Source organism: Leopardus geoffroyi, chromosome A2, assembly GCF_018350155.1.
Source record: "Leopardus geoffroyi isolate Oge1 chromosome A2, O.geoffroyi_Oge1_pat1.0, whole genome shotgun sequence".
Classification (NCBI taxonomy): domain Eukaryota; kingdom Metazoa; phylum Chordata; class Mammalia; order Carnivora; family Felidae; genus Leopardus; species Leopardus geoffroyi.
Genome location: NC_059331.1, coordinates 144656316 through 144678970, shown reverse-complemented (window position 1 = coordinate 144678970; position 22655 = coordinate 144656316). Strand labels below are relative to the sequence as shown.

The following is a 22655-nucleotide window of genomic DNA, read 5'->3' as shown; positions in this document are numbered from 1 at the left end:
GGTTGTAATCTCTTTACCTCTCAGAGTTGGCCTTATCATCATAGAGGAATGGGATTATCAAAAACAATGCCTGAGCCCCCCCCTCTAATCTACAAGGAGTGGTTTTGGGAGATGCCAAAAGAAATTCTGTTAATTTGCAAGACACCGGATTTTCTTTCGTTCTTAACCGAATTCTAAAATTTCCTCCTCCCGTCCTCCATACCTTTGGCCTTCTCCACAATGTGGATTGTCCAGATCAAAATGTAGAGTAGTATTTTCAGCCAGCATGTGGAGGGGACAGGGAGAACAGTCTCTACTGCTAATCAACTATAGCTTGAAAGCACTGAACAGTTATGTCACTGCAGCCACCATGGCTACAGACTAGAGAGAAAAATGACTCAGTTGAGTCCCATCATCTTTCAACTGAAACAAAAGAATAAAAAAGGCAGAAGTGAGAAGGGTGCACAGAAAGCCTCTGAAAAAAATTACAGACCAGAAATCACGGGAGAGCCTGTTAGAAATGCAGACACACCACTTCCACCCAGGACCTACAGAAGCAGAACCTGCATTTCAATAAGATCCTTGAGTGATGGGTAGGCACAATAAAGTTATTAATTCCCTGCCTCTTTATCCCCACCCTAACTCCCTGGCTTAGAAACATGTTCTCCAGCAAATTCAGCTTAAACTATCTCCACAAAGAGGCCTTCCAAATCCCCGAACTGGGTCAGACAGCCTTGCTACGTGTGCTCTCTGACTACACCATACTTCTACTCATGGAATTCATCTCAACACTAAATAGTATAGTTGTTTAGTCCTGGCTTTCCTCTCTAAGCTACAAGATCTATAATGGCAAGGACCAGGTCTATGTTACTCACCCTGATAGCCCCCGAGCCCAAAACAAGACCAGAGACTAAGTCAGCATTCAATAAGTATTTTTTGAATAAATGAATGGCCCTACTGTGTAAAAAGCACAGTGCCAGATTCTGGAGAGAAGGGACAAGAACAATCAAGACATGGTCCTTGTCCTTAAACAACTCCTAGCTTAGTGGATTTTTGCCAAAGCTAACGAGAGCCAGGATCTCAAGAGCACGTGCCACACTCACAGCTGTTTTCCTATTTCTCTGCCAAATGACAACAGGTAGCCCAAATGTTCTCCAAGGCCTTCCACCCACCCCCTTGGCATGATCCACAGGCAGGCATGTCCTCACCCAGTCCGCTTCATCCCGTATTCTCCACTCCCGGAGTTCAGTCCCTTGTCCAGCCTTCTCTCTGCCCTCTATAACGCAGCTCCAAGTCCTCAGCATCATTCCATTCTCCCCTAGGAAGTCTGTGCTGCTGCTGAGAACATTTTCCTCAGCACCCCCTTCCCTCAGCAATCCTCTTATTACGTGATGTCGAATTTCCCTTGTTACCTCCTTCAAGAATGTCTTACCTGACTCCTTTCTAACCACTCAATTGATTGTTTCCTATGAGCTGTCAAGTCTACTCTATTCAACAGAAACCACTCAAATCTATATCCCAGACCACACTGGAGAACCTCCCAATTAACTGTTCAATATTCAATTGCCTTCCCACTTTCCTCAGTCATTTCCCATATCCCCCAAAGGGACACTAAGCAAATGCAGTAATTTCATCTATGATTATATTCTCCACGATTCTTATATTTATTCTTATTTAACAGACAAGCATCTCTCGGTAGATTTACACCCCAAAGTCTATATCCAAATACCTAAGGTAACAAAAACATATTTGAATTCCTTAACTGGTAGCAACGAAAGTAACACTATTTCCTTTTAATCATCAGAGAAGCAACTCACAGAGAAACGTAAGCAGACAGGAAAAGAACACACCATGACAGGGACGGAAGTGCTGAGAGAGGGCACCGGCAAGCTTAGGCCACCATCAAGCCAGCTCACAGCTGCTCACAGCTGTTGGCAACAGGCTCATAATCCACCCCCCCCCCACCCTTTCCCACCCTCCCCCCACCACCACCAGATCCCAGTTGGAGTCCAACGCAGCCACTAAAAACATCAAATTCTAGACTCTAGGACTCTGATGAAGCACTGTATTATAGATGTGTTCCTGTGCGGGTCACGGGCAGGGTTAACAATTCCAAGGCCTGTGCCTTCTGAATGTTTTCCACATCCCAACCTGTAACAGTGATTACCAAACAATGATGGACAGAGCCCTAATCCAAAGATTTGGTTGGGGACTACCAGAAATTTTAAAGCACTAAAAGCACTTTCAAAAGTTACTGATTTGTGGGGGCGCCTGGGTGGCTCAGTTGGCTGAGCATTCCAACTTCGGCTCAGGTCATGATCTCACGCTTCGTGGGTTTGAGCCCCACGTCGGGCTCTGTGCTGACAGCTCAGAGCCTGGAACCTGCTTCAGATTCTGTGTCTCCCTCTCTCTGCCCTTCCTCCACTTGCGCTCTGTTTCTTTCTCTCTCAAAAATAAATAAACATTAAAAAAAAATTTTTTAAGTTACAGATTTGTACTTTTTCTTTTTTTTAATTTTTTTTTTTCAACGTTTTTATTTATTTTTGGGACAGAGAGAGTCAGAGCATGAACGGGGGAGGGGCAGAGAGAGAGGGAGACACAGAACCAGAAACAGACTCCAGGCTCTGAGCCATCAGCCCAGAGCCCGATGCGGGGCTCGAACTCACGGACCGCGAGATCGTGACCTGGCTGAAGTCGGACGCTTAACCAACTGCGCCACCCAGGCGCCCCTGTACTTTTTCTTACATATTTCAAAATATACACTTCTAGGGTATCTGGCCTCAGCCTATCTTACGGGTTTCAATAACTGATGCAGTTTTTCTGCTTCCATACATTTCATATACATGCCCACTCTGCATTTCAGAACTACTGCATACGGATAGTCATATAAGAGGAGGGTTGAAGATCATATGCCTCTTGAACTTCTGTGTGTTCACCACAGGTAGTGGAGGCAACTCCCCAAAGACACAGGCTTCTTCTCTTAAGGAAACCCAAGAAAAAGTTGTTCCTGATCGCAAACAAGACCTCCCCTCCTCTGCGCAGTAACTGAGAGGTGAACCAGCAGTGGCCAAGGTAGGGTGGAGAAGCCTGGGAGTGCATTCCAGGAGCTACTCGGTTACTGGATCCATCCAGCCCTCATCCCCACTCTGACTCCTTCCTCCTCAGGACCAATGCTCAGAGGAAGGAAGGAAGTACCCCCATGATTCCTGATCCAAGGAGGCAGCAGCCAGAGGGCAGCTCCCATGGCTGCCATCCCTGACTTCTCACAGCACTGCTGGCATAGTGGCCCCTGAGTACAATAGGTCACATCATAGTCCAATGATAAGGAGGGTTAAGAGGGCTGACACTAGAAACAGCTAAATGAAAGCACACCAGAGATCCAGAAATACCCAAGAGAAATGAAGATTAGTACCTTGAGTATTTCTCAGGCTTGTTTCCACGAAGTCCTATGCATTTTTCCTCAGAATGAACTTACAGCAATAGGGATGCCAGCTTATAAAGCATAATACTCAGCACTATTCAGAGTGAATCATCTCTAAAGGACATCTAATACGTTTATTTTGATTTATATGCAGGACTGACTGCAGAACTTAGGATGCACTTCAATTTCTATGCTACCCATGAAAAACATTAATTTTCCCATTTTATTTTCCAGATTTGTTTGGAAACTTTTCCTATTTGAAACGTTCATGGTCAATTTTAGATGTCAAAATAAAGTACAAATCACAAATCTACCATAAACATTTCAGAGTCCTTTATTGCTAAATTAATGCACCATCCCAGGATTCTTATAATTAAAATCCTAGAAAAACTTTGATGGGGGATTAAAAATGGAAGTCTCCAGGGGCGCCTGGGTGGCGCAGTCGGTTAAGCGTCCGACTTCAGCCAGGTCACGATCTCGCGGTCCGTGAGTTCGAGCCCCGCGTCGGGCTCTGGGCTGATGGCTCAGAGCCTGGAGCCTGTTTCCGATTCTGTGTCTCCCTCTCTCTCTGCCCCTCCCCCGTTCATGCTTTGTCTCTCTCTGTCCCAAAAATAAAATAAACGTTAAAAAAAAAAAAAAAATTTTTAAAAAATGGAAGTCTCCAATCATCTAACACACCTGGAGATCACCTACTACCTGCTGGTGGCCCAGCCTAGCCCCTCCATCCTCCAGCACAAGGCACAGATTTGCATACCTCCTCAAGAAGCTAAACAGAAGGTATCTAGCCTATCTGGAATTTCCTTGCATTATCTTCACTGCAGGTACTGCCCCTCCATTTTTATTAAAAACATCCATAATATTCTACATATCCTATGCTAACCATGAAGTCCAGCTCTCTGATTCCCCTCACCTTTGGGGGAGCACACTCTCTAATGAATAACAAAATAAATACATTTCTTTTAACATATAAAGCATAGAAATTTCAAATCCAAGTTTACGGACAGCTCACAGACACAGAGCATCTTTACTTTCAGCATTACCATCAACCACTTTCAAAAACCAATTTTCTAAGTTCCTGTCCCTCAGATAATCTAAGTCCCAAGCTTCTTATTGTCCCTACATTGGCTTTCAGCTTCTCCTGTTGACAATCAAAGAAACGCATTTTCTACCACACAAGAGAGAGAGAGATACTCTCATTAAGAGCACTGATAAGGGAACACTTAAGAATTAAATGGAAACCAAGCAGTCGAGCCAACAGCCCTATAGCTGCCTGGCCACGTAAAGGAAAGTTATTCCTCCAGAGCTAGAATCTGATGACTGACACTGGGGCAGGGCAGGCTTACCCAGGCAGGAGCTGGGCCTGTGCCCCACAGAGAGCCTGCGGGAGGTCTCAGGAGATTCTAAAGCTCTCACAAGAGAGGAGTTTAACAAGATAACTGGGCTTTAAAGTAATAGAGGCAACCTCCTGGCCTCTGGGCTGTGAAAGGGCTCACCTGCCAGGAGTAATAACACAAGCAATTACTGCACACAGAATAATAGATCTCAGCAGGATTCCAGGACCCAGGCACTCCAGAGTCCCCCCTTCCACAGAGGGAAGGAAAGGGAGGTAGGGAAAGAATGCACCACTTTTCATGAAGACCTTGGAGAGTCCTATTAGGTAAGCAGATAAATTACACTTGGCATAGTAATTCACTGTTTTGGATTGTTACCAAAAATAAAAATGCCCCTGGTATTAAAGGCTATAAAACAATGGATTTTCCCTCTCCTGGAACAGAATTCATAAAGTTTAAAAGTTCACTAACCTCCCATTCCAGAGACTAGGAACAAAGACTCAGAGCCTCGCTTCTTGTTCCTTTCTCTACTACAAACTTCCAGCGACGCTTAGTCACTTTAGGCAAGTTGCCTTAACCTTACACATTGCATCCAGATTACTCACAGCTGCTTTCAAGACCATCTGAGTATTCCCACCTGTACTTAGCCATATCTCCTGCCTTTTATCTCATCCATTTTATTCCTCTGCCTCTGTCAAGACCTGTCACTTTCACCACCTTCCCAGAAAAGATTTTTAAAACAAATGGATATGAAAATATGACATTTGGGGGCGCCTGGGTGGCGCAGTCGGTTAAGCGTCCGACTTCAGCCAGGTCACGATCTCGCGGTCCGTGAGTTCGAGCCCCGCATCAGGCTCTGGGCTGATGGCTCAGAGCCTGGAGCCTGTTTCCGATTCTGTGTCTCCCTCTCTCTCTGCCCTTCCCCCGTTCATACTCTGTCTCTCTCTGTCCCAAAAATAAATAAACGTTGAAAAAAAAAATTAAAAAAAAAAAAAAAAAAAAGGGGCGCCTGGGTGGCGCAGTCGGTTAAGCGTCCGACTTCAGCCAGGTCACGATCTCGCGGTCCGGGAGTTCGAGCCCCGCGTCAGGCTCTGGGCTGATGGCTCAGAGCCTGGAGCCTGTTTCTGATTCTGTGTCTCCCTCTCTCTCTGCCCCTCCCCCGTTCATGCTCCGTGTCTCTCTCTGTCCCAAAAATAAATAAACGTTGAAAAAAAATTTAAAAAAAAAAAAAAAAAAAGAAAATATGACATTTGATTTTCCAATGCGTCCATTCTCCAAAAAACATCAATACTTAAATTCACAAGTTCCCCTTTCCACCATAAAACAAAGCTACCTACCTCTATTTAACAGCAACATTTTAATAAGACTGACAACTAAAATTTCATCAGACCAAAGCTCTTCCCAGAACCAAGCACATAACCTGAGGTCTCAAGCCTAGGCTGCCTACTCTCCATTAAAGGCTTTCCTTAGCCATGAGACCCTCTCCTCAGCCATCCTAGTTGCTAGATTTACAGAAACACCTACCTTCTCTTTATTTAGGTCTCTGCGAACTTTGTGACCCCACACTCTCCCAGATTTAACTGTTCTTACTAAGCACAGTAAACATCCATTTCATCACTGGAATCACATACTCTGAAGTGAAAAGAGGTGTTACTGATAATTATGCCAAGACAACAGGTGTGAACAGCAAGAGCCCAGGCAGACTGGGATGGAAGCTGCCCTGTCATTACAAAGGTGCCAAGGCCAGGTAAAGGAGCTGTTCCTTGCAAATAACTAATTTATGTTCTTGCTGGGAGACTGGAGGTTTAGGGAACTGGCATAGAGAACCAAAAAACCCCCAAACAAATTTGGATTATTTGGTTCCCCTGGGGGATAAAGAAAATAGAAAATGTTTTACATCGCAGTGAAAAACTGTTATATATACCAGAATGTAATATTTACACACACATAAGAACTGTCCCCTTTCCAATTCTCCTTCAGTCATTCCTATTAAATGAAGAAGAAAGTTCCAGTCTGGTGGCAAGAAGCCTTTAGCACATCTTCATCACTTGTTAAACTTTCTTCATAGCCTTCTGCAAAACACCATACCAAGCTAGAACACTTTGTTTTCATTGCGCATTTTTTAAGGTACTTTCTAGTTATGGCAAGTAACACTGGTTTCCCATTGTCAATAGTGAAATTAAGTTTGCTTTATTTTTTTTTTTTAACTTTTTTTTTATTTATTTTTGAGACAGAGAGAGACAGACCATGAACGGGGGAGGGGCAGAGAGAGAGGGAGACACAGAATCGGAAGCAGGCTCCAGGCTCTGAGCCATCAGCCCAGAGCCCGACGCGGGGCTTGAACTCACGGACCGCGAGATCGTGACCTGAGCTGAAGTCGGCCGTTTAACCGACTGAGCCACCCAGGCACCCCTTAAGTTTGCTTTAAAAATAATATTTCAGGAGCGCCCGGGTGGCTCAGTGATTTGAGCATCCGACTTCAGCTCAGGTCCTGATCTCACGGTTTCTGAGTTCGAGCCCTGCATCACATTCTGCTGTCAGAGCAGAACCCACTTCAGATCCTCTGTCTCTGTCTCTCTCAATCTCTGCACTTCCCCCGCCTTGTGCTCTCTCTCTCTCTCAAAAATAAACATTAAAAAGTTTCTTTAATAAAATAATACTCCAATTTTTAGAATAGTTGATTGCCAAAAGATTTTCAAACGAAATAGAAGCAGAGGCAGTGTTCCCATGCCAAAACCATGGTAGGAATACACACACATCTGAAGCCCAGCAAACCTGAGGTAACCCATAACACCAAGGTTGGGATCAGCACTTGACTGAGAGGCTGCCAACACTAACTCCCCTGGTTCAGTCTCTCCAAACAACTCTAAAAATGGCAGTTTCCCCATACAGGATGTGGTCATGCTTACCACCACCTCCCATCCCCACCTTCTCATCCGAGAAGAAAAAGGAGAAAAAGCTGTGTGCCAGGCTATAGGAAAGTCAAACCTCCCACATGACCTTGCCTCTCACCTCCTCATGTCATCTGTAGCTCAGTAGCTGCACACTTCCTTAGTCATGGAGCTCTCTAGAACCCAGAGAAAGCAGATGAGGCCAAAGGTCAAAGAGCCTACTCTCCTTTAAATAGCAGGACCTTGGGATGCTTGCATAGCTCAGTCGGTTAAGCATCCGACTTCGGTTCAGGTCATGATCCCGTGGTTCATGAGTTTGCGCCCCGCATCAGGCTCTGTGCTGATAGCTCAGAGCCTGGAGCCTGCTTCCCATTCTGTGCCTCCCTCTCTCTCTGCCCCTCCCCCACTCACACTCTGTGTGTGTCTCTCTCTCTCTCTCTCAAAAAAAAAATAAACATTTAAATAAATAAATAAACACCAGGACCTTGAAACAATTGAAGGTCTTCAAGCAAATAAAAAGGAGTTATTTAATGATCCCCAGGTGGTTAAGCCCTGCCCTCTGCCAAAGAGATAAAATGGTTTTCGAGGATACCCTGGAGAAACAGGACTACCAAACATGCAGTGATTAATGAATAATAAGATATTAAGCTGTATTTTGCCCTAAATTTTATCTAAGATGGTATTTGTAAGAAATAAACAGGTTAAGTTTAAGTAAAGCCCCCCTACAACCACCAAAACCATTAACTGACATTAAAGCGTACCAGCAACTGACTTCCAGGAATGTATCTTACAGAAATGCCAATAACAAGAACACAAAGATGTAAAAACAACATTCAGTCAGTGTAGCAATGTTTAGAATCATGAAAAACTTAAAACATACATCAGCAAAAAAGTGGGTAAGTAAATACACCCAAATGATGGAATACTCTGTAAACATTAAAGAATGAGGTAGGATCTATAATGAGATATAATAGATAGCCATGACAATTTTTTTTAAAGTTGCAGGAAACATGTATTATGACCCCATTTCTGTTTCTTAAAAAAAGAGGGAGCATGTATTACATTTCTGCATGAAAAGTTTGGAAACACATTTTCTTAGGGGAATGAGAATGAATGACAGAAAACCAAGAAGGTCAGAGGGAGATTTTTATATTTAATTTACATACTTCTATGCTATTTGAAATCTTATGAGCAGGTTTTAAGTCCAAAACTTAAATACTGGTAATTAATAAATAATTAATGCTAGTTGTCATTCACCTGAACATTCTGAAGGAATTCAGGGATGAACTAGGAAACTGCTGCTCAAAACAAGGAAAAGCCACAAAGGGAATTGTAGATGTAACCCTTAATCATAAGGACTTCAAAGACTTGAGAATTATAGAGAAAATTTTATTTCCATATTAGACAAACAAGTGGAATAAAAAATAAAAACTGAGACCACCAAAGAGGTCATTTGGGGTTTTACTGATGTTGTTAACAATGGGGCTTATAAACAAGAAACAGGATAGAGACAAACCAGAAGGCCTAAGTGTGTGGCTCCCAAGGATTACAAAAGCAGAAAGTGAGCAGCACAGAATCATGTTTGTAGAGGACACTAAAGACTTCCAGAGTAATAATGTGCCAAGTTATTGGCGCCAAATTATAGGAAGATCCTAGGAACCTAAGCAAATAAAAGGAAAAGTGGCAGATGAGTGTTAAAATGAGCATATGGCCTAAATCAGGCATAGAAAACAACAACTTCTCAGCTGTCAGTTATGACCCAAGAATATGATCTCGGAGTCACTGTAAACGGACCCCTGAGGATATCAGCCTAATACTGAAGTACAGATTAAAAGCAATGCAAAGTGTCCTGGCAGCCATCAAGATAAGTGCTAAAAAGAAAGCGAAACTAGTATCCTCCCCTCATTAAATTCTGATGTACCCGCCCCCCACACACTATGTTCCTTCTGTCATTTGTGTCCTGCCCCTTCAACTACATACAGAAAAGGAGTTAAACAAGATCAGTGGGTCTCAAATGCCAGTCCCCAGATCCATCTAAAAAACAACTCTTTTAGAAACACTTAGGAGAGGCTTTTAAAAAAAACAGATTCCCAGGCCACACTCACAGAGATTCTATTTCTGTGCCTCTGAAAGGCCCTTCTAGGTGGTCCTGAAGCATGGATCTGTTCAGGAAATCACTGGGAGGCTTCTCTCTAAATCTACTCTCAGAAAGGACTTAAGAAAGCGTACAATAAAAAATAAATTCAAAAGAAAAGAAACCATGTGAGGAACTACCAAGAACAGATTATGATTCCTATACTTGCACATTAAACAAAGTGGAAAAGATCTGCAAAAGACAATTAGGATCACCTACAGGAAGAAGTTTCAGCCTTGAAGTGTGAAAAAGCTAAGAACCCTACCAAGCCCCCCAAGATTCCTCCAATTAAGAGCAGGGCCAGAATAAACTCTCCCCATGAGCTACAGGTTCCCAGGGTGCCCTCCTCATCTCTACCCTTCTCAATTCAAGACTTATAGCCCCAGGAGAATGTCAGGGTGTTCCAATGCAGAGGTGAGACTGTGTGATTAAAACCCACCGCTGGCATGTTTCTCTAGGTCCCCAACAAGCACTCCCACTAGTCTATCCTGATACCAGTACTGAAGCCAGGAACCTCCCTAGCTCATTTCTATCCACCTTCAACCCACTCCACTATCCAATCACTTAGTCTAATTCAAATTTTAACTCTCGTCTTCCACACTACAAAAACCACATTACCACATTTCATATTTCATAATCTACTGTCTCAAAAAAAAAGAAAAAAAAAAAAAAAACAAGCAAGCAACAGGAACAGAAAACATGTTTCATGCAGAATAAGCAGTAACTCAAAGTGAAGCCTACCATAAGGTAGATTTCTCAGTTTGGGTTCATCATGCCTAAAAGACATGCATTGTAAGGTTTCTTATACAATCACAGCCTTTGGGACTGTTGGGAGCTTAGAGACAACAGGTTTACCACTGCGTTTAAAAAAGAAAGAGTCTGAGGGGCACCCAAGCGGCTCAGTCAGTTAAGCATCTGACTCTTGATTTCAGCTCAGGTAACGGATCTCAGTTTGTGGTTTGATCCCTGCGCGAGGCTCTGCACTGACAGCACAGAGCCTACTTGGGATCCTCTCTCTCCCTCTCTGCCCCTTACCCGCTTGCTCGCTCTCGCTCTCTCTTTTGAAATAAATAAGCTAGGAAGGAAAGGAGGGAGGACAGGAGGGAGACTGAGAGGTGAAATGTCTTACCCCACATCACCCAAGTGGAGAATAGCAGCATCTGGGCTAGAACTTGTATCCCCTGAATCCTAGGCCAACGATCTCTCTTCTCTGCCAGGTTGCTTCCCAGAGACAATGTTAAGAAATTAGTTAATAAATTAATGTTAATAAATTCATATTAATGTTAATAAATTAATAAAGCTTATTAACTTTAAGCACAGATTCTCCAGTCTCCTCAATTCCTCCCCTTACACAGGAGGTTGGTGTTACAAGCCCATCCCAAGGAGACTACTTCCCACACAGAGAGAACCCAAAGCACCTCAAAATGTGTCAAGGCATAAAGAGAGGAGATGGTGCCTTAAATCACTCGTCATAAGCTTGTAAACGGAGACAATGTGCCAAGTCCAGTTTATATCACTGACTGAACATCTCAAAAATGACATGTGAAAATGTCACCTAAATTTTCATATGATGTTCACCTAGAAGTTGTTTTCCTTCCTAATTTTCAAAAAATGCCAACAGAAACCACTGTTTTTTTTCCCCAAACATCAGAGCTAAGTGTAAAAAACATTAGTGTATCATATTGAGTCTCACTGAAAGTGAAATCCCACAACACTCCATCTGCATCAAATGTTCACAACCTGTGATTCTGCATTAATTTGTGCTGTAAAAACAAAAAGCATATGTCAGTCTCCCAAGAGAGGAATTAGCAACAGAAACTGGGTGTCTATCCATTTCCCAACAAGAAATAAGAGGAAAAGCTACATTAAGCCCCTTAAGAGTTGAATCCCTTCATTCCTTGTCCTGGATAAGACAAAGAATTTCCTACAATATTTATTAGCTATGCTGTTCCTGGGAGAAATGAAATAAAATAAATCCAAAGACCAGATTCCAAAGAATATCTACTGCACCCCCTGCCAGAACCACACCTGTCAGCTAGACCGCTAACCCACTGGAAAGTGGGTACACAAAAGGCCTTGGAACCTTCACTCATTTCCCAAATTTCACCCTCCAAGTAAACTGAGGCACAGACTCCACCAAATCATTTGCCCATTTAGGGGTGCCTGGGTGGCTCAGTCGGTTAAGCATCCGACTTCAGCTCAGGTCATGATCTCACAGTGCGTGGGTTCGAGCCCCGCATCAGGCTCTGTGCTAACAGCTTGCTCAGAGCCTGGAGCCTGCTTCAGATTCTGTGTCTCCTTCTCTCTCTGCCCCCTCCCCTGCTCACGCTTTGTCTTACTGTTTCTCAAAAATAAATAAATGTAAAAAAAAAAAAAAAAAATTTTTTTTTTAAATCATTTGCCCATTTATTACCAGCACCGATCACCACCAAACCTTAGGAGTCTTCCCTCATGATAATAAGCCACACTGTGCATGAGCTAGTTCCTTTCTGACCATTAGTTTGAGCTCTGAAGCACGCTACTCTGTGCTTCACCATCACTGTTCCTTATAGCTTGCTAGGTTAAAAGTGGTGCCAGAGGGGGGCAACTAGGTGGCTCAGTCGGTTAAATGTACGACTTCAGCGCGACTTCTCAGTTTGTGAGTTCGAGCCCTGCATTGGGCTCTGTGCTGACAGCTCAGAGCCTGCAGCCTGTTTCAGATTCTGTCTCTGATTCTCTCTGCCTCTCCCCCACTTGTGCTCTGTCTCTAAGATAAATAAACATTAAAAAATTTTTTTTAAAAAAGTACTGCCAGAGGCCAGAGCAGCAGACTATTCCATGTAGCAATAAAATGCTAACAGAAATATAAACAAGGACAAGTTCTGCATGCTATTTAACTCTCATTGAGCCTGCTCTTGGCATTTATCTTTTCAGCTAAGTACCTTTCGTTGAAAGATGGTAACCTTAGGAATACACAGGACTGGCTGACCGGAAGTCAAAAAAGCTTAGTCTTGGCCCCTTAAGAGACATGAATATGACCAACAGCAAATTTTTTTTTATCAGTTCTCCATTGTTTACGTGTATTTAGTGAAGTTAATGTCAGATACTGATCTCACCAAGGTACCAGAACAACCACCTGCGCTGCTTTTTTTGCCTTCTATTACCCTAAAACACAAATGAATAGCTCACGTTAAACCCATACCACTTATGTGGCACCCTGAACTTGAAGAAATTAAAGAGATACTATAAAAATACTGAAGATTAACATCCATGGGGACCCTACAGCTTTTGCACTTGCTGTTCTCTCTACCAAGAACACACTTCTCCTACGGTTGATTCTTTGTTGTCCATCAGATCTCAGCACAAATGCTGACGAACAGCATTTTTTTATCCTTTCCTAAACACCTTATCTAACGGAGCCACTCCCTCCCTTAGTCCCAACCACCCCGTCCCATTCCCCTACCTGAAATCACTATCTTATAATATCGTGCATTTCTTGTTTACTTGTTTATTGTCTGTCTCCTTCATAAACCATAAGGGCAGGAATCTGGTCTACTTTTTACTACTGTTTCTCCAATACCCACACAAAGCTAGACGCACAATTTGTTCAAGAAAGAAAGGAAGTATGATTGCTCATCATTCTGTATCATTAGTTAGTACATGGCAGCAGCCACTGTTAGCATGACTAGAACCAGATGGATGCTTCCTTTTCATACAGAAAAAAAATGACAGAAAACATTTAAGATACAGTAAAAACTTAGTACTCTTTTACTCGCAGTCTTGATTGGAAGCCACCATGCTCACTTGCTGAGATGTGGGCAATTTTAAGACTATAGGGAAAAGCCTGCCATCCTATTCTACCTAGTTCTTTGCAAATGGCTCTACTAAAATATTATTCAGTCACCTTGTCCCTTTGAGTAGCAGAATAAGACTATTTTAAGTAGCTTAAGAAAGATGTGGTTTTTTTTCTTTCAGTCTGCATGAGCTAAGTGCACGTAGGAAGGAGCAGATCAACGGACTACTACTTTTGTCCCCACTACACTCTGGAAAGACACATACTTCTTAGTTCAGAAACCTAAGATCTAAATTACAGACAGCATTTCCTACAAGCTGTACACTGGAGAAATTTCCACTAAGCTACTCACCAGGAAGCCTACATCCCACTTTAGAACAACCTGGCAGCACAATTCCCATTGAAGGAGGAAACTTGTGGCCATCTTCTCCTTTGGATGACCCTCTGCCTTAGTCGTCCAGTGAGAATCTTGGTTCTTAGCATAAAACCAAAGACTGGCAGAGGGATTCCTTTCTCCTTAAGGCAATTACATGCGGTGGGGTGAAATGCACTGAGCTTTTCGCACTGTCCTCTCTCTGGCCTTCTACACCATAAGCAGATGCAGATATGCTGCTTCCATAGCCACTTCTGCTAAGCACACAGCTTCAAGAACCATGGCAGACTCACTCTGCTGTCCTGAAAGCAATCCATGTGCTCCTGCTTGGAAAGACACACAAACACAAGTTAGATGGGAAAATTAGGGTGAAAAGACATAGAAAAGGGCTCTATCCTCAAAACAGAAAGTAAATCAGGTGCATAAAACCAGAGAAAACAGCCATCTCTAATAGCTGCTAAGTGTGGTGACCAAATTCTACACTAAGTACCCCAAGACTCTCTCAACCTCATCCACTTAACATGTGCTGAAAATAATCTGCTGAGATAACAGAAAGTCTAGCATATCATTCAAAGAAATCCAGAGTTAGAATCTTTCAGGATTTTGAGAAAACAGTATCTGATTTGACAAAGACATTTACTTTTCCAGGTTATATTTTGTCTGCCCACACACTTGCCAGTCTCATCCCAACTCAAGAAATATAAATCCACCTTCAGTTTTTCCATCATCCTCACTGCCTTTTCAGTAACAGAACAGCTCCAAAATGCTTGTGTCAACTTACTGCCCACTTCCTCCTTAAACACGTTCCAGAACCAACTCTGTTTCTGTCCCCTTGCTCCCACTCTCAGAGCAGACAGAGCCTCTACCTTGGCCATCGTTTTTAAAAACTGGTCAAATGCAAAGATTTTTTTTTACAACTTGATTCCCAAGTTCATTCTTCTTTTTTTTTTTTTCCAAGTTCATTCTTCTTTAACCTTAAAAAAGTAACAAAGGACTTACTAGAAACTTGCACCTTCCGTGGCCCTATAATCCGAGTTTTGCCCCCTCAAACAGAGGAAGGACTTTTCCTCTTCACTGCAGCAAAGCTCATCCCTAGACCATTTCAGACCTGCAACTCGGCCTGAGTCCAGACACATGTGGAGGGCTCACCCTGAAAAGCACACCTCTGGTTAGTCAGTGTTCCGGTTTCTACCCTTCTCCCAGTGGCAGTAACTACTATTTTCCAATTCTTCAAACTATTATTTCCTTCTCGCTTTCCTGTCACAGAGCTCCATCTTCCTTTCTGGACTTCTTACAAAGCAGTTCCTAGTACCACTGGAAATGATGACTCTCCAGGAAAATAAAACTTTGCTTAGCAGAAGAGCTTCACACAGAGCAATTTTCCAGTGGTCGATTTTTCATTCCAGAGAAGGCTTCTACACCTGGCATAAATCGGCCAGTCACTCTGCAGTTCATCCAGCTTCCCTCCCCTAATCCCTACTTCAACTCACCCACCCATCCCTGCAGTTTGGTCACAGACAAAAAAAAAAAAAAAACAGCAGTATAGACTACTCAATGGCTGAATTTTAAAAGCTTCCTCCCAAATAACTAAATAAATAAATAAAAATAAAAGCTTCCTCCCAGATTCAAATGTGTCTTCCACACTACTCTCCTAAGCACATAATGAAGCCTCTGACCACAATAACAGCTCAAGGATAAGGCAAGGAGTAACATCTAATCTTTCCTTAACTTGATTACAGTCAGCTTCACTTTCCTGCAATTTTGTGGTCATACATAACTGGCCCCACCCTCCACTTTATAAAGTCTTGCCCTGGAGGCAGAAGCAGCATAGCATGTCAAACAGTACATGCTTTGGTAGACAGGCCTGGGTTCAAGTCTCATCTCTGCCTCTTATTACCAATAAAGAGTCCCTGTCCTTGTGTGAACTAGTCTTTCTAAACCTCAGATTACACATATGTAAAATGCAGCCAAAAATGCTATCTACTTGTCAGGTGTTACAAATGAAATAATATAAACAGGACACTCAGCACAAGACGTGACCCTTAATAAACAAGTGATGTTGATATTCAGTATCCATGGGGGTAATCTGTCAGGCATGGTCACCTCATAGAATCCAGATACCCTAGAAGCCTCTAGCATTGGTAGAAGCAAAAACGTGTTCAGCCTCATTCCCACGCCACAAATGAGAGGGACCTTTAAGAAAAGTTCAAGCCTTAGCAAAGGAAAACACTCAGATCCACTCAATGCTGCCAATCGCACCACCAGACAGCCAAGCAATGCTGTGTCCTTATGGTGAAGGGAAAGATCAGTGCAAATGAAAAAGCTAATTTAAAAGGATCTACTCATGGGTCAGATCAATATTTCAAAGAAGGGAAAATATGTGAACCTTGGAAATTCCCTTCTCAATCAGTTTCTAATAAATTCTGACTCTCCAATTATGTATAAAGGGGGAAACAATACTGAAAACCTTGGAAATTTCAACTGGTGGCAGAATATCACCCAAGAAATGAACACATGAGAATCAGGCTGGGGAGAAAAATCTCAAAATCTAATTTTTACACACACACACACAAACACACACACACACGCAAGCTAAAGAACATTTTAACCCTGACAATGAGCCAAGAAAACAAAATTTTTTAAACTTCCTGCAACTACAAAAAACTGTGGAGCTTTGGGAGAAAATGTCACAAAGAATATCTGTTGTTCCAGAAGGAAGTCAGTATTGAAGTCTGAAATGAAATCTATTAGTCTGTGGTCATCACAAATGGAAAATCTGTTAACCAAGAAATGTCAAGTTCCTGGATTTGGGAGCATTTGGGAGAGAAAAGAGGAGACAAGTGATAATAAGAATTTATACTACAAAATTACCATGGAGTTGGCGGTAAATTTTTAAAAATGAGCCTTGCAGGGTTTCAAATTCAAAATTAAAGAATTTAGAGAGTAGAGTATATAAAAATCTGGCAGAATCAAGTGTTACCGCGGTGGACTGGGAATCCGAACACTTGGGACTCTGGTCCTGGCCCTAATCCAAGCCACCATCATGCGATGACCTTAGGCAAGTCACTGCCCTCTTCAAACCAGTCTCCTTAGGCGTAAGAGGTGGAGGAACAATAATGATCTCTAAGATTTCTACTGGCCTAACATTTAAGGGTCAAAAGGAGAGGGAACACAAATACTAAAAGCTCTTGGGATTGCACACTTGACACCAGAGGTGGAGAGAAAAAGACGGAATATGAGGGCCAAAGAGCCAGAAAACTTGGGAGTTAAGTGAGCGTCGGTGGAAACTGAAAATCTTCAAGATGGCCAAGTGCTTAGTTTCAGAGAAGAGCGGATGTCAGGATCTCGAAAAGCTGCAAACTGCTCAGCAGATGTCAAAACAAACAGAAGAACGGGGGGATGGGAGGGCAGATATCAATTTATTATCTCCGTTAATCAATTAAGTAATCGATCTGTCCTAGTAAACAGCAGATCTGAGTGCCGCGACCACGGAAATCACTGTGACCCCTGATGCCAGGGTGTCCGGGAAGCGAAGTACCAAGGGGAGACCGTGTCGGGTTCCGTCTAGGAAGGGAATTCCGAGAATGGGTGAAAAGTGAGAAAAGGGGTAGAGGAAGGGATTTAGAAGACCACGCAGACTGGCGGAAGGGGAAGAAGAGCCAGCGCCAAAACCCGCCCGGAGGCGGGCGGTGGGGTCAGTGTCCGGGTCCCCGCTCTCACCATCTTGACGATGCCCCGCTGCACGGTGGGGACCGCGGGTCCCCCGGAGGTGCCGCCGCTCTGCGCGGAGGAGGCCATGTGTAGAGATAGAAAGGCAGCAAGTAAGGCGGTGGGCCGGCTTGGAGGTGTCAATGTGGGTGTCGGTGTTGGTGGGAGGCCGCCGCGGCAGGGAGCTGGCAGGCGACGGGTTTCGGGCAATGGACGGCACGGACGCGGCAGGCGCTCACAAGAGCAGCAGCGGGACTGAGAGCGAAAGAGGGGACGCGTTCTCCGCCGCCGCCACACGTTCTACTCGCCGCGCAAGCGTGCCAGAGCGCCACCGCCCTCCAGCCAATTAGCATCCAGGGCCCGCCGGACCTCAAGCCAATAGGCACCCTGCTCTCGGAGCCCCGCCCCTCAGTCCCAAAACGGGTGGCAAGCTCCAGGAAGCGCTGAAAGAGCTGATTTGCGGTGACGGGTTATGTATGAGGCGGGACTTCCGGGGCAGCCGTAGTAGGTAGTGTCGGGAGGTGTAGTGGGAAGGAAAGGACACGTCAGCATCTGGCCGCGGGGCGCGGGGGGCCATGGGAGCCCCGGAGGCGGGGACAGCCTCTCCTTCCAGTCTAGTCCCGCCCATTGCGCCCCGCCCCGCGGGCCAGCGGGGAGCCCACGTGTACTGCTGAGTTCCAGGAGGGCGCACACGGATTGGGGAGCGCGGTTTGGGGAATCCGGAGCCAAGGAGGCGAGGACCTGAACAATCTCCGTACAGGCTGCACACCTAATTCCGACATTTTACGTCAGCTAAAAGTGTGGGGAGGACTTGGAAAAGTCTGAGCATCGTTAAATCTGCGGATGCTGGCGTTGACGGAACGCGGCCAGGCACCCTTCCTGTAGTTGGGAGTGTATCTCTCTCGTGTTTGTGTCGCCGGTGTCTGGCACTTGTAAGGCTCTCGATTAATGTTGGGGGGGGGGGAGGATAAATCTCTCTTAGGGGGTGATGTGCCCTGTGCACGGGAGAGAATGGCCCTCGTTTTCGGGCTCTTCTCAGCTTCTCCAATGAAGGTTAGGGAAAGCCATGGTACAAGCTCTCCCTGGGCCTAGAGGAGGCAGTCCCTTGATCGCTTGTGAAGAGCCATGCCGGTTCCAACCACCTGATCCCATCCCTTAACCTGGCCCTAGTCTCTTCTGAATAAAGAGATTGGGGGAGAGGCATGCGGAGCAAGGACATACAAATGTTTAAGTGAATGTTTAAAGGCAACTAATAATCCGTCAAGTGCTCACTATGTGGAGCCAAGGACCTTATGCCGTTTAATCTTAATCTTCAAACCTGGCTCCACCTTGAGGCTACCACTTCACCTGTAGCTCTTTTGAGAAGAGGTTGTCTATACTTCCACACTTCACATATCCCAGTGAAGTTTTGGGGCCACCAATCTTCCTAGATCCTTAGTGCTGCCCTTTCCATACCATTAACTTGCTACCCTCTCCAGAAAAACAACAACTTTGTGAAGGCTCATTCCACCAGATTTATACCACTCTTATCTCATTAAGGTTCTTGTCTTCTCTGCCTTAACTGCCACCTTGTCATTCGTTGAAATTAACACCTGGCGCACACTTCACCCGGTGATCCTGAATGATTTCAACATTTATGAGCCTGACTTGTCCAATACCCTGGCCTCTCAGCTCCTTTACCTCATCTTCAGTGAACTTCACCTCTGTACACCCCGTTTAGCCACCCTGTTCAGTACAGATAAAGTATGGCAATTGTTCCATAGCTGAAATTGTGAACTCCAGATACCCCATTCTCTGATCATAATTGCTGTCCTTTCTACTTTCTCACTTAGTTACTTCTCTTACACCTTGTCTTATCTATCGCTGCATAACAATTTACCCCAAAACTTAGGTATTAAACAATGATCATTTATAATCTCTGCGTGGCTTAGCTGAATACCTTTGCCTCGAGGTCTTTCACAAGGCGGTAATCAAGGTGTCATTGGGAGTTGGGTTCTCATGCAGGTCTGTTAGCTGACAGAGGCTCTACTTCCAAATTCATTCACATAGTCATTGGCAGGATTCAGTTCCTCAAGAGCGTTGGACTGAGGGCCTCAGTTCCTCGTTAGTGGGCCTCTCCATAGGGCAGCTCACCTGGTAGCTGGTTTCTATCAGAGCAGGCAAGTGAGAGAGCAAGAGAAGACAAGCAAGCCAGAGTCTTTTTGAACCTAATCTCAGAAGTAACATCCCATCGCTTTTGCTGCTTTTGCCGTATGCTGTTCCTTAGAAAAGTCATTTGGTTCAGCCTACTCTCAAGGGGAGAGGATTATCCAGGGGCATAAATACTAGGAGGCAGGATCACTGGGGATCATCTTAGAGGCTGCCGATCACACACTGTTATTTAATTTTACATACAATTCAAAGTCCCTGAATCTCTCTATCTTTGTAATCTGTTCCCTTTTGCTTTCTCCTGAATCCTTGGTTAGACTCTTGTCATTTTGCTCTCTCTTCTCAGTGTCCTCATCTCTAATTCCCATTGTCTTCCATCCGACCTACCTGTCAAAACTCCAATTCTAGATCCTTCTGCCTTCTCCAAACCTACCACTTAGCTACAGAAAACACACAAATGCGCACATGGGTGCCACAGTGAATTCATGGGCCCTCCCACGTTGCCTGGAGTTCTTCTGTTTCCTCAGTCACTTTGGTCGCTAGGTCTGGTTGCTGTTGTTGTGTAGTTTATTTTTTGAGAGCAGTTTTAGGTTTAAAGCAGTAGTAAGGGAAAGGCAGAGATTTCCCATATGCTCCCAGACCATACACATGCATAGCCTCTGCCATTATCAATACCCCTCACCGGAGTGGTGCACTTTCTACAGTTGATGAACCTATGCTGACACATAACAGTCACCCAGAGGACATAATTTACATTAGGGTTCACTCTTGATGTACATTCTGTGGGTTTGGACAAATGTATAATGACATATGGACTTTTATGATGTCATGCAGAGTAGTTTCACTGCCCTAAAAATCAGTGAGTCTGGAGGGAGAGGGAGGTTGCAAATATATATATATTAAAAAATAAAATAAGGGGCACCTGGATGGTTCAGTCAGTTAAGCGTCCGACTCTCGATTTTGGCTCAGGTCATGATCTCACAGTTCATGAGATTGAGCCCCACGTCGAGCTCTGTGCTGACAGTGCAGAGCCTGCTTGGGATTCTCTCTGAAAGTAAATAAATGAACTTAAAAATAAAATAAATACCAGTGAGTCTGTTTTAAACCTTCTCTATTTCCCTCTTAACTCCAACTCCACTGGCTCCCACCCTCTCAGATAGTGATAGGCCTTCTACTTGAGAGAGAATAAAAGCCATCAAGAACTGCCTCCATTTCCCACACCAAATCTGAAACCTTACCTTTTTTCTCATCCCTCTCCTTCCTCATTACAAAGAAAAACGTCCCCCTACTGCTTAGGCTAACCCCTCTATCTATGTTCTGGATCCACCCCCCTCCACCTTGTCAAGAACTCTCTTAAGAGATAATTCTCTCTCCTGTTTTTACAGCTTCTCAGTTTATCTGGATTCTTCTTATTAGCATTTAAATATTCTCCCAATTTCTTCCATAGTGAAAATAATTAAATAAATCTTCCCTTTCTCCACATCCCTCTTTCAATAGCTCTCCTCCTCCCTTCACAGACAAACCCCCTCTGTGAAATTCTTTGTTGCTTTCTATATCCTCACCCTGCATTCAATTGTCAGCACACTGCACTCTGACTATTGCTCTTATCAACTTACTGAAACTGTTCTCTCCAAGGTCAATGCTGACCTCCTCCTTCTCACACCTCACACCTCCTCCATAACATTTGACACTATTTGCTCCTCAAAATGCCTTTTTCCTTCCCACATTCCTTGTATTCCTCCCATCTATCTAGCTGCTCCTCCTCATCACATTGTGAATGATTTCTTTTGCTTCTACTTGATATTGATGTTCCTCTGGGTTCTTCTCAAAGCGTCTTCCTTTCTAATTTGAAACATTCTTGGGGCACCTGGGTGGCTTAGTTGGTTGAGCATCCAACTTCAGCTCAGGCCGTGACCTCATGGTTCGTGAGTTCAAGCCCTGCGTCAGGCTCTGGGCAGACAGCTCTGGGCAGATTTATGTCTCCCTCTCCATCTGCCCCTCCCCCATTCTCTCTCTCTCTCTCTCTCTCTCTCTCTCTCTTTCAAAAATAAACAATAATTGAAACATTCTTCCAAAGACATCTTAGCCACTCCCCTGGCTGCTTGCTAAGGATTCCTAAATATACGTATATAGCTCCTGTCTAAATCTCTTTCTTCAGCTGCAGATCCTATGTTCAATAATAATAACCTAGCACCTTGGGAATTCAAATTCAACATGTCTCACAAGAAACTCATTATCTTTCCTCTCAAACCTGCTCTTCCCTAGTACGTGTCACAACCCCAATAATGACACCAGAAGTTACCCAGTTGCAAACCAGAAATCTGGAGATCATCAGTGACACCTCCCCTTTCTCATTCCTCACTTCCTAGTCAGCCTCTGAAATGTTGGATCCACAGCGGCACAGTCAAGCACACAGGCCCCAGAAACCGACCACCTGGGTTCACATCCCAACATTGTATAACCTTGAGTAAGTTATACGTATCTCTGTTCGATGGCTGTCTCCTCTGTCAAATAAAGATGATAATAGGACCTTCCTCCTAGGGTTGTTCTGGTCTTGAAGATTATATGAATTAGTAAATGTTAAACACATAGAACACTGTCTGGATCATCTCTGTGTTAAACTTTTATGATGATTATTTAATATATCCTATTGCTTAAACTTGGCTTATTTTTACCTGAACGACTACTGCACCAGGCTTATACTAGAGATCCCCGATGCCAGTCTTCCCTACCTATAGCCCATCCATTCTTGCTATGGTAGTCAAAGTGGCATTTCTAAAATGCAGATCTGCTCATTTCTCTTCTCCTTGATTCCCTCATGTGATTTATTCACCCCAGATCTCCTGTCACAGCTCTACCCTTCAAACAGCTAACAGACCAAGTGAACTTGGTTTTGGT

The 22655-nt window shown here is 44.0% G+C and overlaps 1 protein-coding gene and 1 long non-coding RNA gene across 2 annotated transcripts in view; one reads left to right on the top strand and one right to left on the bottom strand.

The window, feature by feature from the left end:
* Positions 1–17955, bottom strand: part of SND1 (staphylococcal nuclease and tudor domain containing 1) — a 427290-nt gene extending 409335 nt beyond the window's left edge. The window contains exon 1 of the mRNA XM_045495517.1: positions 17622–17955. Coding sequence (XP_045351473.1) covers positions 17622–17699 — 78 coding nt within the window. The 5' untranslated portion in view covers positions 17700–17955. The remainder of the gene's footprint in view (positions 1–17621) is intronic.
* A 377-nt stretch (positions 17956–18332) lies between these two features.
* On the top strand, positions 18333–22291 carry LOC123607682. Its single transcript, XR_006716849.1, has 2 exons — positions 18333–18541; positions 22023–22291. It is a non-coding gene; the product is annotated as an uncharacterized LOC123607682 (long non-coding RNA).
* The last annotated feature ends 364 nt before the right edge of the window (positions 22292–22655 follow it).